This window comes from Xenopus laevis, chromosome 8S (genome assembly GCF_017654675.1).
Source record: "Xenopus laevis strain J_2021 chromosome 8S, Xenopus_laevis_v10.1, whole genome shotgun sequence".
Lineage (NCBI taxonomy): Eukaryota > Metazoa > Chordata > Amphibia > Anura > Pipidae > Xenopus > Xenopus laevis.
In genome coordinates, this window is record NC_054386.1 from 55747733 (window position 1) to 55762930 (window position 15198).

The 15198-nt window shown below is 40.6% G+C and overlaps 2 protein-coding genes across 6 annotated transcripts in view; one reads left to right on the plus strand and one right to left on the minus strand.

Moving 5' to 3' along the window:
- The window catches only part of usp12b.S (ubiquitin specific peptidase 12b S homeolog), a 32455-nt gene that overhangs the window by 13050 nt on the left and 4207 nt on the right, over positions 1-15198 (minus strand). The window contains exon 1 of one of the 4 annotated variants that reach the window (XM_041574100.1): positions 2427-2585. The exons of 2 other annotated variants lie outside the window; for them this stretch is intronic. In XM_041574100.1, the coding sequence (XP_041430034.1) occupies positions 2427-2474 (48 nt within the window). In that variant the 5' untranslated portion in view covers positions 2475-2585. Of the gene's footprint in view, positions 1-2410; positions 2586-15198 lie in introns of those variants that run through there. One more of the 4 variants, XM_041574102.1, reaches the window with a different exon arrangement.
- LOC108700081 (ras-like protein family member 11A-like) overlaps positions 4811-15198 on the plus strand; it is a 30029-nt gene continuing 19641 nt past the window's right edge. The window contains exons 1-3 of one of the 2 annotated variants that reach the window (XM_041575179.1): positions 4811-5146; positions 6521-6577; positions 9486-9568. In XM_041575179.1, the coding sequence (XP_041431113.1) occupies positions 5026-5146; positions 6521-6577; positions 9486-9568 (261 nt within the window). In that variant the 5' untranslated portion in view covers positions 4811-5025. The remainder of the gene's footprint in view (positions 5147-6520; positions 6578-9485; positions 9569-15198) is intronic. The other variant, XM_041575180.1, reaches the window with a different exon arrangement.

Below are 15198 nucleotides of genomic sequence, written 5' to 3' on the forward strand. Positions count from 1 at the left end.
CACGTTCCCATTCATTAGGATCCTATCGTGGGCCCGATCGGATCAGCCCGATATTGCCCACCTCAAGGTGGGCATATCGGAGAGAGATCCGCTCGTTTGGCGACATCGCCAAACAAGAGGATCTCTCCGTGTATGTCCACCTTAAGTCATACTGAAAGTAATTTTGAAGGAAAACAACTAAAACCCAAAAATTAATAAATACTTAAGCAACAGATATGGTAGTAAGACAAAACAGAGGCGCCAAAAAGGATAAAAATAGCTAAAAGCACTTAAAAACCCAATGGGTAATTCAGAGGAGGTAGTAATGAACTTACCTCCTCCAAGCAGACACCAACGAAAGTGGTAATTTTCAATAATAGTTTATTCACAAAACAATATTGCAACGCGTTTCGCAGGCATTTCCTGCTTCATCAGGCAATATGGAACGGGAACAACAACAACAGTGTCTTTGTATAAACACGCCAGGCGCCTCTTAAGCAACAGATAGTTTATATCAAATGAAGTAGCATTTTAATGAATCTTACCAAACTGGTATATATTTAAGTAAATATTGCCCTTTTACATCTCTTGCCTTGAAACACCATTTTGTGATGGTCTCTCTCTGTGCTGCCTCAGAGATCACCTTACCAGAAATACTGCCACTCTAACTGTAACAGGAAGAAGCGTGGAATCAAAAAACAGAACTCTTTCTGTTAAAGGAGAAGGAAAGGCTAAACTCATTACCTATCTCCCTGTAATGTACTCCCCAAGACCATCTAAAAAGCAATAGTTTCAACTCACATATGCCCATGCAATCGTGTAGAATCACAGTCCATGATCGTCTCGCATTTTCAGGCACGCAGGCGCCATCTTAGTAAGGTTGTGAACGCTTCCTTTTCCTCTTTTCCATTATTGTGCATGTGTGAAAAAAACTTGACCCCAGGAGTGCAATATCATCGCATTTGTGCCTCACCGTTGCCTGCTGTGTATAAATATATTGTCCCCTCGCTGCGCACTGCAAGCGCTTGATGCACACTGTTTGCTGTCCCTACTGTAATTAAACAATATTACCTGTGTGTCCCATTAGCTCCCAGATGCTACTAATGATGGATGGGGGGCGTGGGCATAAGGGTCAATGATGGCTCGCGCATAGCCTCATTTGAATGCGCGTCATCATCATTGGGAAAAAGGCAACTCCCCGAAGACATGAGCATTAAATAGAAATTCTTCCCAATGCGCCTCAAGGCTGCCTCGGGCAGCAGGGAGGAAGATGCCTGCAAAAAGCGTGACGTCACCCGAGTCACACGTTGCAGTCTTCCGTGAGCGTAGAGAGCTACATTGTTCAGGGCGTATAGTTTTCCTTTAAAGTAAACAAACGCTTTAAGCAAAATGAACATGAAGCACTGTAGAGCAGATACCCATGCAAATGAACAAAATTGGGTGCAAAATTGTGGGAAATCTCTATTTGTGAATTTTTTAGTTCATTTACCAAGTAAAAATCAATTAACCAAGTAAATGGAACCAGCATTTTGGCAATCTGAAAATCTCTTAATTTTCTCCTCGTATTTTGATTATTACCGTATATACCAAGAGAACCCATCGCACAGGTTTGCCCCAAGCTAAGGTATATAGATAGTAACCAATCAACAGATAGCATTTACAGGTCCACTGCTGGAATCCCATTAATTGTTTGATTCCTGTGTTACATGATCTAGGCAAACTCTAAATTTACATTAACCTCCCCCCAAAGTCAACAATATCCACCCTTCTGGTCATCACATGAAAAAAAACACTGTTAAAAATAATAAAAATGTAGCCAAGGGCCCTGAGCACAATCAATTGCCAACACCTTCACAAACTCAAAGATCTCAACTAACCATGCAACAAATTTACCCTGACATCACTACTGATGAATCCTGCACTAAGAGTAACCTTATACAGCCAGGCCCTGGGACTCTCATAACCACATTTGTTCTTCTCACAACCACCTCTCTAGAGTTTATATTGTATTGTATTGTAGAGTTTGTATTATATCCCTCTCTATCTTCCCTGTAGAGTTTATCCTGGCTCATCCTTGGGTCTCTGCTCTCCATACTGCCTCACCCCTAGGTCTCCTCTCTCTCAAGCCCTGTTCACCGTATACTCTGACAGAAGGTGCACCCACAGTCTCCTGCCCCTAGCAGTAATCTCCTTCTCTGTCTTGGGTGTTTCGCCAGTTTCCCCAAAAACCCTGACCGCTGACTCCTTTGCTCAGAAACCCAATTCCCCCAGGTATGACCTGTGCCAGTTCCTGCCCACATGCCAGTCTATGTCACCCGCCAGTGATGCCTCTACACTGCTCCAGTCCATACATCTAAAAGCCACCGCTTTCTTCCCTTATTGGTCCCCGGGTTTTTGATTCATTCCTTGGTTCCCCCGAGGATGCACACACCAACAGGCGCGCTCACCATCGTACAGATCGAGGCGATCTTCCGGACGGTCATCAGTACGTCCATCCGCTCTCCTCCGCCGCCGCAGCCATGATAAACAGGAGCTCGGCCTGTGACAGCCGCAGCGGGGTCGCCGGGAAAGCGATCCGCCCGCCTGGGTGCAGCACTGAGAACTCCCCGGCCGGAAACATTGACGGGAAAGGAAAAGGCTGAGCTGTTATGGTTCCGGGCATTAAATGTGATAAGCTCTGCAGTGTGGGATGCTCTAAGAACAGTATTGTTTAAAGGTAGCCTGAATAATGGCAATGATATAAACTCTCAACCGTTACTGACATCTAATTTCTAATGCAATCCTTCATTACAATACACACTAGGGCTAAATTTAGAAGTGCAGGGCAAGGTGCAAAGGGGTCCGTTTACTAAAGTGTGGTAAATCTGACTTTAAGTTTCCGCATGTTATCGCTGAGAATATTTTTACGCCAGAATATTCGCAGCGACTAAGTTTACTAAACAGCGATGCGCTCAGAAGTCATTGCGATCACTTGCGGTAACTACGTTAAGGAACCAGCTTACGTTAGCGGTAATTTTAGCGAGTTGCGAATTTTCTGGCGAAAAATTAAGTTATTGCGAATATTTATGCTATAAAATAGTCTTGTTTTATGGCGGTTATTATGGCAATTTTTACTGTGACATTTATGGCCAGAAATGAATCTTCAAAACTCATAAACTTTATTGACTGATGATTATACCATCCAACAACATTACCAGAGTAACACCAATCAAACATGTATGCATCATATAAACCCTTCTGCCAATAGAATCATACTAACAAGAAATTATACCAGTCAATCTCTTTGCTTTATAGAAATGCACAGTTTAATGTAGCCAATCACAATGAAACCAAAAAAGTGTAGAAGCTGACGAATCCTTGGACTGTGATGCCACTGCCAATAATACGACTCTGAGCTGAAACTGCTGCTGTTGCAACAGATAGAAGCAGAAGCCAAAACATCCTGTCAGCAATAGCTACAGATCTCTCTCTCCTGTCAGCAAAGAATGATGGGTAAAAAAAAACAGTATTATGGGATATTTCCTGCACCTTGAGAATTTTCTGGCGAAAAAAATACTTTTACGCCACTACATAGGTGGCGGTAAAAGTTTGCGAATATTCTGGCGTTAATTTTGTCTTTAGCACATTTCGCTGTTTAGTAAACCATGCGTTAATGTGTACGTAGTGTTATTTTCAGCGAATGCGATAACTGGCGAACAATTATTCTTGCGCAAGTAAATTCGCAAATTTATATTTAGGTTAGTAAACTGGCGATAACATATTTGGTGAAAATTCTGTCTATATATTGTGCGAATATTTTTAACACACTTTAGTAAACGGACCCCAAAGTGCCAAAACTGTAAACCATAATGTTTCTTGCATGTTTACACCCTAGGTACAGGTGTTTGGAGAGCAAAGACCCATACCTCCCTCCCAACGTTTTGAAATTAGAAACAGTGACAAAAAGATTTGCCTTGCGGAGAGCAGCTCGCATTTTGTGACCACGTCCGTTTTATGGCCACACACCTAATTAACATGTCCATTTTAAAAATCACATTTCTGTGTTTTTTCTGTGTTATTACAGTTTTGCTAATGAAGGTGAATTTCCATTTAAACTGTGAGTCTAAGTTCTCCCAAGAGCAGGGCCGGAACTAGGGGTAGGCAGAGTAGGCATGTGCGTAGGGCGCAAAGCTGGGGGGAGCCAGGCACGTACCTGCTCTGTCGCCTACCCCATGTCCGGAAAATTCTGTGCGGATATGTGCTTCTGCTCGGGTTGCCACCTTTTATCATTTTTTTTACTGGCTGCTGGGGGGCGGGGCCTTAAATGGGCGGGCGTGACATCAAAGGGGGCGGGGCCACGCAACGGAGACCCGCGGACGCTAGAAGAGGCAAAAAAAAAGGTAAGTTGCAGGGGATTGGGGGCAGGCCGAGGGCTCCTTTTGATCGTATTACAAATTTACCGGCAGCTACATTGCCGGTAAATTTGTAATACCGGCCCCGGCCTTGGCAGGTATTTTACCGGCTAGGCCGGTAAAATGTTTTGCAATATAGTATCCTTACTGTCTCTCATTCCTTTTTGTTTTGCACTGTGCCACAAATACTTTAATAATCAGCCAAATTAACAGAAAGCAATCAAAGGCATAAATAGATGTTTTTTTATGCCACTTTGAGCTTTTCTCATTTTCATTTAAATTCATTAGGCTAAATTAAATTCAGAATTAGATTTTTAATCAAATTGTCAACTAAAATTATGTGTAAAAAAATGAATGAGTTCAATGGAAGGCTCTGAGAAAGATATGGTTAAAAGCAACATTTCCTAGCAGCCCTCGCCGTGGAATGTCAAGTCTCTTATTGTGATTGGTTGGCGAGAGGAGGAATCAGTTTTCACTTTGACTGGAGGAAGAACATTCCCCTCTGCCACTGATTAGGTCCCTGAGCCGCAGGAGAAAAGTCTGACCTACTTCTCAACAATGTTTCGAGCTTCAAGAAGCTGCAGTTCAGGAACGTGAAAGAGACCCTAAGTCAACCCTCCTTTTGGATAACACACCTGCTTCAGTCCAACAGACTATGTCCCAATATTCCAACAACTATGTCCTTGTTCCTATCCCCGAGTATCCTATCTTGGACTGTGTTCCTAACAAGAACATCAAGATTGCAGTGCTGGGGGGCAGTGGGGTTGGAAAAACAGGTAAGAATACTGTTGCTTTCTTTGTAAATAGTTACATTTCCTGTTAGTAATAATTTATAACTATAGGATCTATTATCATGAGTGCTTTGGATTTAGAATAGATTTATTCACCTTGCTAATGCCACTGCATAGCAGTATATCTCTGTACATTTGTTTACACACACACATATAAACTCTGATCATCGTCTGATCCCTTTACTCTGTATCCTCACTTTCTTTTTTCCTATTCCCTTAGTCCTTTGAATCTTACACCTCATTTTGCCTCAACCCAACTCAGTCTTTAAAAAAGCCTATTACGTCAACCCATTAGGATAGTTTTGCATGCATAGTGACTTATGAGGCAGTGTCTTATTATAATAGAGAAAACGAATATCAGGCATAAAAGAAGAACACTGGTAAATTGTGATGCTGAACTTCAAAGCTTTCTGGATAATGGGGTTCCAATAATAAATTCCATACCTGTAATAAAAAATTGCTTGTCGATGGGCCAGGAAAAAAAAATTATATTGATATCGTAAGTTCAGTAAGCATTTAAGCTCCTAATTATGGGCCATCTCCTATTATAATCAAATTATTCAAATGTTTAAAAATGATTTCCCTTTTCTCTGTAATAATTAAACAGTACCTTGGACTTAATCTCAGCGAATATATTTTTAAACCTTGCTAGAGGCAAAACAATCATATTGGCTTTAATTAAAATTTCAATGATTTATTTTAGTAGACTTAAGGTATTGTGACCAAAACTACAGAAAGATCTCTTATCTGGAAAACCCCAGGCCCTGAGCATTCTGGATAACAGGTCCCATACCTGAACTTCTTTGGCACTGCAGGAAAGCAAGATAGGGGTTGGGCAAATCAAAGCATTTAATATATTTAGCCTTTCGCTTGTCTTCCTGTCACATAACTGTTATGATAACTAACCAATGGCAATATTTCTGCTTATTGATATAACTACCGGCTACCTTCAATGGCCCATTATAAGACATCGGTATCAACATCTTGCATAGTGGGACTTTTCAGAATATATTTTGTAAATATGTGTACAACTGTCACAAATTCCTTAGTGGAAAGGTTGCTTATGTACACTGGGTTTCCATATTCATCTAAAGAATGCAGCCCTCTTGTATGTTTAATAAAAAGAGCTGTACAGCAGCATTAGTTATAAAGTTATCTATAGGAAATGTGATGAGAGAAATATTGTTTGTTAAAAATCTACAAATGTCCCTCTCCATTTCTTGATCTACAAATCACTACACCCTCCAACTGCTTTAAATTCCCATGCTGAATACTGTATAATTCTCCTCTATTGTCTCATATAGATTCTATACTGATATGGTTACAGTACTTTTTTATTTTATTTTTTCTTTGACACAGCGCTGGTCGTCAGGTTTCTCACCAAGAGGTTTATTGGAGACTATGAGGCGAATGCTGGTGAGTTTGGCTGGGAATGGAAAGGCAGCTTACCTGACAGTATATGTGTATAAATAATATGCACATTTTAATAACCCAAAGTTCACAGAATTATAGTGGTTACCTGCCATAAAGCATGGCTTGTGCATTTTATTGGGTCTCACATATTTTATTGGATGTTAATATCTGGTGGCATTTTTGTGTCATATCTAATTTTTTGGTACACTTAGAAATCTAACAAATAAAATTACTACGGTAGTTTAAACATATTAGGGACCGGAGCCCCATTGTGGTCTGCATCTGTTGCCGCTCCCTATATTGCATGTCTGAATGATGAGCAAGTTAGTGGTCAGGAGGTAGGGATATCTACCTGTTCCCTGGCCACCCCTTTTGAACACAGCTATGCTGAGCTCATGCAGCATTGTATTCATGGGGAAAGTCACAGGTCTTTATGCTTTGAAACAGAGATCAGAGACCTGTCGCAATTCTCTAAACTAGGAAGGCAGTGTTGTAGTTTTTGTATACGTTACATTCTGCTTTCCTAATCATAAATGCCCCCAATTTATTCCAGAAACGATAAAGAAAAATGGATAGGTATCACATTCATTGTAAATTTATTGATTTTGCTTAGATTTCCATTTCTGTAAATTGGGTGATATTGTGTCAGATGTGAGCACCACCTTAGTGAATTAGAGAGCATGATTTGAGAGGATCAGGTAGGGCCACCAGCTAAAATAAAAAAAAAAAATACTACATAGTTGGCCGGGACCTTTCCCCATGAATTCCAAGTTCCGGGTCCTCTGCCCACCAGGGTATCCTAGGTGGTGAGGTCACAGGTTAAAAAACATCTACATAAATAATCTATGCATGACATCAGGGGCATAGGTTACATAAGGTCTACTTATACTTAAACACTGACTGTTTATTAAATGTAACTAATTACAGATTTCCAAACATTTTAAAGTTATTTGTAAATGTACAGTAATTTCAATTGCAAGCAATGTTTTAAATCCCTTTCTGTTATCTGGTCCTTTAAAAGGAGGGGTGTTTCTGTAATTTAGAGTACCAAGACTTTAGGCTACTGACAGATATTTAAACATGTAGGGTTTGTTTTGCCACAAACATGGATTTATGCAGCTTAGCTAACATTAAATACAATTTGTTCTCTTATTATTACAGAAAAAAAGCAAATCAGTCCAAATGAAGAGTTGTTGTTTCAATTGGACTATATGGGAACTGGCATTGCAATTTGGAGCTTTCTGGGTAATGGCTTTCTGAATCATAGATGCCAGACCTCTATAGCATTTACAATTTAGCATGAAGGTCACTGGGCTCATTCAAATATGACAGTGAATACACATGACAAAAGGAATTTTCCTGTCTCAGAAGACGTTTAATAACAAGGAAAAGTCTGTGCAGACATGTCAATGCTTCTTTTGTGATGACATAAGTAAAGGTATGGGACCTGTTATTCAGAATGTTCGGGACCTGGGGTTTTCTGGATAATGGATCTTTATACCTTCATACATATCTACTAGAAAATCATGTAAACATTAAATAAACCCAATAGGCTGGTTTTGCTTCCAATAAGGATTCATTATATCTAAGTTGGGATCAAGTACAAGACCCTGTTTTATTATTACACAGAAAAAGGAAATAATTTTTAAAAATTTGGATTATTTGGATAAAATATAGTCTATGGGAGACAGCCTTTCCGTAATTTAGAGCCTCCTGGATAACGAATTTCCAGATAATTGATCCCATACCCAGGGTTGGACTGGGCCAGCGGGACCCCGGAAAAAAACCCGGTGGGACCCTAGCCCTCGTGGGGGCCTTGCTCCTTCCTGACTCCCCCCCGCCACATGAGGAAATAACGTGCACTGAAGAAGGTACGTTCTGGCTGGGGAAAGGGGTACAGAGTGCTCAGGATGATCTGTGGCAGGGGGCCTATGCGGTGGAAGAGGGGGAGTCCGTGGGACCTTGCGGGTGACGGAGGGGGGGTCGGGCATGTGGGTGATGGAGGGGGGGTTGGGAACCCTCGTGGGCCCTGCTGGCCTGGACCTGCTCACTGCTGGCAGAGTCGTGCTCCTGCCTGACCTCCCCCCCCCGCTGCATGAGGAAGTAACATGCATTGAAGAAGGTACGTGCTGTCGGGGGGGAAGGGGGATAGAGTGCTCAGGGGGATTTGTGGTGGGGCCCATGCGGGTGGATGAGCTGGGGAGTATGGGGGCCGTGCAGGTCATGGAGGGGGGGTCAGGAACCCTCTTGGGCCCCGCCAGCCCGGACCCACTCACTGCTGGCAGAGCCTTGCTCCGTCCTGAACTCCCCCCCACCGCATGAAGAAGTAACGCTCAATGAAGAAGGTACATGCTGGCGGGGAGGGGGGGAGCTGCACTGGTAAAACTTCAGAAACACTACTATGGTTTATATAAACAAGCTGCTGTGTGGCCATTTTCAGAGCTGAAATAGCAGAAAAGGTGCAGGCTACACAGCAGATAACGGATAAGCTCTGTAGTATACAATGGGATTCTTCAAAATGTATGGCTACTCCCTATGGCTTCACAGCAGCTTGTTCATATAAACTATAGTAGTGTTTCTGAAGTTTTACCAGTGCAGGGCAACAGTACATTATATTGTCATTCCTTTAAAACACTTTTATTTTTTGGTGTTACATTTCCTTTAAAGGTGACTTCTACTACCCTTATATTGTACAACAGAGGGTACCTTATTTAATATAATATATACGTTTCAGTGGCATCTCTAATCATCGATTATAAGTGATGACATCATTAAGCACCATTTATATCAAGTATATCATTTACAGGATATTCATGGCTCGTGTATTATATACATATTTATGAAGTAACTCCATTTACAATCTCAGTCAAGCTAATTTATAAACGGTATATTTATTGTGATTATTATTTAGGGGCATTATACTCCAGAAAGGTTACAATTGATGGGGAACAAATCTCTCTTCAAGTGCAGGACACACCATATGTATCAATTGAGGTAAGCAGTAATGCTGTTTGCAGTGTATACATTTTTTAGTCTATGTCATTACAGAACATGAGGGTATAATCAATTGCCATATCTTTCATAAACAATGAATGAGTTAAATATTTTTGTGAGGCACAAAATGGCAGCTATAATGGGACAACCAAGCAATGGTTAGCTTTCAAAGTTACAAAATGATAGGCAATGCCCGACTGCCAATTGTAAATATTCTCCACTCTCTCATGTAATATATGACAAATGCACACATGAGGAAAAGACTTTGTCATATGGATACATCTAATTAAATTTTCCTCTTGGCACATTATCCTCCTTCACTGTTCCTGTCCCAGCTGTACAGCAATATGATCCACCCCAAGCAGGGATGGCATTTAACCAGCTACTCTGGCTCCATAATCACCCTTCTTCACTGTTCTGTCCCAGCACAGCATTATGCTACACTGCAGGGGAGCCATGTGACCATATAACCTGGCTTTAGATTGGTCAAGTAGCTTGGGGTAGAAATCAGGGCACTAATACAAGTTTTCACCTCACCACCGATGACCCTGCTCTGCAGTTGCATTAATGGAATTCAAATTAATAAAATAAAGACTATGACAATGTCTTAGAATACTTACTGACACCATAAATTATATCTTTTTTACATCTATCATAATATTGGCTTTACTTTTGCTACTTTTAATTTTGCCATAAAGTATTTGCCCAATGCTTTTATCTATGTGACTCCCTGGTTTCCTCTATGAGGGGGCTGCCATATTTGTGCTGCAGGAGTCCGTTAGCATTAGAAACTTTAACTGACAGGCTGAAATTGGACAGTCAGGTTGGCAAAACAGTCAGGTTTGGGAACTCTAACTAACAATTACTTACAAAAACAAACCTCTTGGCAAAAAACATCAGCATGACCTATAGGTAACTTTTAGGGGCCGATGCATCAAGGGTCGAATATCAAGGGTTAATTAACCCTCGATATTCGACTGAGGAATGAAAATCCTTCGACTTCGAATATCGAAGTTGAAGGATTTTGCGCAAAAGGTTCGATCGAATGATCGAAGGAATAATCCATCGAAGGATTTTAATCCAACGATCGAAGAATTATCCTTCGACCAAAAAAAACTTAGTCAAGCCTATGGGGACCTTCCCCATAGGCTAACATTGGGTTCGGTAGCTTTTAGGTGGCGAACTAGGGGGTCGAAGTTTTTTCTTAAAGAGACAGTACTTCGACTATCGAATGGTCGAATAGTTGAACGATTTTTAGTTGGAATCCTTCGATTCAAAGTCGTAGTCGAAGGTCGAAGTAGCCCATTCGATGGTCGAATCCTTCACTTGAGCTTGGTGAATTGGCCCCTTAATGTACATTCATATTTTTAAAAGTAGTTTTTTAGTGTCAGTATCACTTTAAGTTTACAATATGATAAAAATTGATTTTAAGGTAACCCACCATTTTTTTTTATTATAGTTTGGGGCTTTTGGACTATGATTTTGCTTCTATAAAAAGGTACTGGTATATGATAAATGTCATGGTGCATTTAATCCCACCTTAAACTGCTAATAAAAGGGTTTGACTCAACCCTCTTAAATGAATCCCGGAAGTGCATAGACAGCAAAGTTGTCCATAAACTGGCTGATAAAAACCAGTGTGTGGTCCAAAATGTGGATATCGCCCAATGGCCTTCTTTTACCTACATTATGATCTAATCATTGGCCCAAGGGCATAACAATTGCATTTGCTCAATATCATCCAGCTTAGGATGGGCATATTGGAGAAAGATGAACCCCGAACAAGTGGATCTTCAGATGTATAGCCAGCTTTAGAGTTGCTACCTAGCAGATAACAACACCTCAAAAACTGCTAAAAAAAAATTGCTAATAACTGAAAATTATTGACTTTTGTAGGAATAAACTACAGGGAATGGCAAAATGAAAAGCAAGAAAAATCAAGAGGGGGGGTCAAGTCAAAAGAATATGGTTGCATGATCAAATGATCAAATGGTGAAGATAATAGGGTATAGAAAGGCAGAGTATAAACAAAAATAGAATTGGTGAATAAACAAACACAAACAAAGTCCTGCTTCATGATTTTTATGTACATCGGGTAATAGTGTTAACGCTTGCATTTCTATGTGGTTTCTGTGTGGTATCAGTAACGCAGTTTGCACATGATTCCACTGGCACAAATATTAGTGCCAATAGGAACAACATGCAAAGGAAACCTAGAATTAGGTTGCACAATAGAGCGAAAAGAGTTGTATCTCACGTTATATTTAACATTGCCTGCATTAAGTTGTGCTGCTTACAGAAGTGGTGGAAGGTGGGGTGCACATTTTAGGGGTGTTCCCTGAAATGTCCCTAGTTTGCACATCATCCAGACCATGCAAGGGGAGTGCCAGGAGATGCAAAGTGATGTGGTACTTAAAACCCGCCTATAGCTGCCATTAATTACAAGTCTTCCCTGCACCCAGGTGAAATGTATTCTACGCCTTGTGCTTGATACTTTGGGTTAATGCAGTAACATGCAACTCTTGCCCAGTTTTAGAAACTGATAGGAAGCAATAGTTTATTACTCTGCTTCTTTACCCCAAACATCTCATTGGTTGCTAGGGATTACTAGATCTGGATCAAACTTTGCACCTGTTATTACATTATACATATTTCCAGATGTGTGTTTGTGTCTATATCACCATGCAGATGTGTATGTGCATAATTAGGTCTGTGTTTGTAAATCTGCAGAACTGTGGATATATACTGGAAGTATGTCAGTAGGTATCCAAAGACATGATTTGGGTAAAAGTACTGTAATCTATACAAAGGGTTAAAAAGAGGGCGCAAAACATTAACACCAGTTAAGGTGCATGTTCTTTTCAAATGCCTGGTTTGGACATGTTTACAACTGTGCCAGGGAATCTGGTACATTGCCAGTTACATAAATACATTGGGATGTACAAGATAAATAACTGAATATGAGACATTTTTAAATCCTATGGGCATGGAACGTTACGTATATATATTATGCTGCCATGCTGTTATATAGCAGGACTCTATAGACTTGCTTCAGTCAGTGCCACACAATTTGCTTTTGAGAGTTTTTCAGTTAGAAACCACTGCACAGTTTCCCTTGGAGGAAAACAGAGAAGAACACAGTGATTCCTGCCTCCAAGAATTAGTCACTCAATAACCATAATGATAGCTGCAGGCCGAATGCTAGAGGTTCCCTACACAGAGACAATAAGTTAATATTTAAAACGTCATGGTAAATAGACTCGGTACTAGGTGCAAGCAGGTACTGCTTTTGCTCAAGAGAGCACATTTAAAGAAACAAACGCTATTTGCAAAACATTGTGATGGACCAAAATTAAGCGTGCATAGATACTATTCACAAAGATCCGTGTGTTCATGCATGCTTCCTAGCATGAGCACACTTATGAATTGCGAGCAACTGCATGCATGAATACAAGGGAATTCTGAAATTACTGGCAGCCACAACACAACAGAACTCCAAGAATGATCTTACCAGAAAGACACAATTGACTTGTGCCCGATTAATGGCATTGAATGCCTTTAGAACTCTTCCACACAAGGGGAGTTTAGGAAGGCACGCACACAACTATTTTAAATGGCCCCATACTGACACAGATGTGTGTAAACGACAAACGCAGGTCGAACACATGTTGCATCCCACCTGTGTTTGGTGCTTACATGCGCCTGAGTACGGGCCCCTTTAAATCAATAGGCTGCATTTTTTCATGCGCTCCCCTGCAGCTGAACACATTTAAACTGACAATAGGGGAACACAAGAAGAACCGCTCATGAGGAAGAACCCTTATTGCTGCACATATTGAAATGCCAGAAATCCCCACTGCAATGATTGCATGCAATTTGCAAAAACAGATGCTAATTTGTGCCTGTATTGGTTAAGAACTGCTGCACTCACAACAAGGCTAAATTGGGGGAATGCAATATGTTTTGTTAGCACAAAAAATGTTCACAAACCTTTTTAATTGATTTGAGACCTCAAGGACTTACTTGCAAAGTTTGCGAACAAATGGCTTTTGAGAACATGCACGATGTGTGTAGTAAAGTTTTGCAATCACAGCGTGTTTTTTGCAACAAAATATTTACTGAAACTCCACAGCAGGATTTAATGCTAACTTTTGCTTAGCGATAATGAGCGATGTAATATTTGCCAGCAAATGCTTTTACATTACAAGCAGCTCTAAACAATGACACAAACACAATTTTAAACAACATTTTCCCTATTGTATCATTAGGGCATTGTTCACAACAAGTTGGGTGCATGGACTGCTCCTAATTGAAAGGCTAATCTAGGCAGCCCACTTGACTGGTATTATTTCACTGGTACCATGTATTCTCACACCATTTACAGGTATATGGAATGACATCCAGGGTGTAATGATTCAACCTGTAACTATCCAGTCTTGCCTATAGGGGGATTCTTGGTGTAATAATTAAATAATAGCTAAAGGACTGCTGACTGATTATTGTGTTATAGGAGCTGGCACTCACCGACTAGAGATGATCATTTAGAAATTGACTTTCTTGTGTGTGGACATTTGCATGTGGATATGACTTTTGCACAAATGCAGCTTTTCATTATCTTCTTTTTAGATGAATTAAAATGGAATTCTGTGAGCTGTAGTTCCTTAGTAGCTGCAGAGCCACAGATTTCTTGCATGACAGACATGATACAAACAATGAGTTCCCATTTTGAAGAGTTTACAGAAAGGAATGTAATCATGATGCTGCTTATATAATCTATTTATATTTAAGACAGCCTAGTGACAAGGAATTATGAAAACGGCTTGACATTAACCAAGCAAATTAAATGAAGTGCTTCTTATTGCCCTGCCAATTAAATGATATGACCAAGAAGAAGCACATGCGGGAAAGCAGGGCCAGCATTTTGGCCGATTAGCATCAACTTAAAGTCATATGGCAGAGGCTGCCAGTAACAAAACCATTTCTAAAACATTAACATTTGTTAACATGTTGTGAAAATTAAATGTCCTCTCAGATTTATGGGTTGCAACCCGTGCAGTTATTCCCCTGCAGGCCAACATCAGAAACCATGGGACCCCATACTACTTAGTTTACAAGGTTCTCCCAAAGATTTTTAGCTCATTGCCAACTTGGGCTCCCAAAGGTGATGGCCCTTGTCAACTTAATAGGTCTCCAATTTTAAAAATGGCATTCTAAATAGACCACTGTGGCTATACCCTGTTATGCCCAAACATGATTGGAACTGCCCTATCTGTAGAAAACATCCAGACTGTCCACTGCCTGTCCCCAAGCGATGGTGGCCACATGCCTTTGTGGGGTTCTGATATGCAAATCTGAGTTGTAGATGTGCCTGCAGACTGATCTGATATAGGTTTATTCAAACTGTAAGGGCAGGCTCTCTTTGTGAGACCCATGGGGCTGAAACTAGCATATTTCCTTAAGGAATATATTGACAGAACTCTCACAGAATCAGGTTCATATCCTTTTTGTGTAGATCGCTGCAAATGCATCATTTACCTGCATTCCAAATGTATTCAGTTTTTTACTGCAAAGAAGCAGCTTTCCTTCCATAGGCCAACAGCTCTGTAATACTGCAGTGTTGGTATTTACGC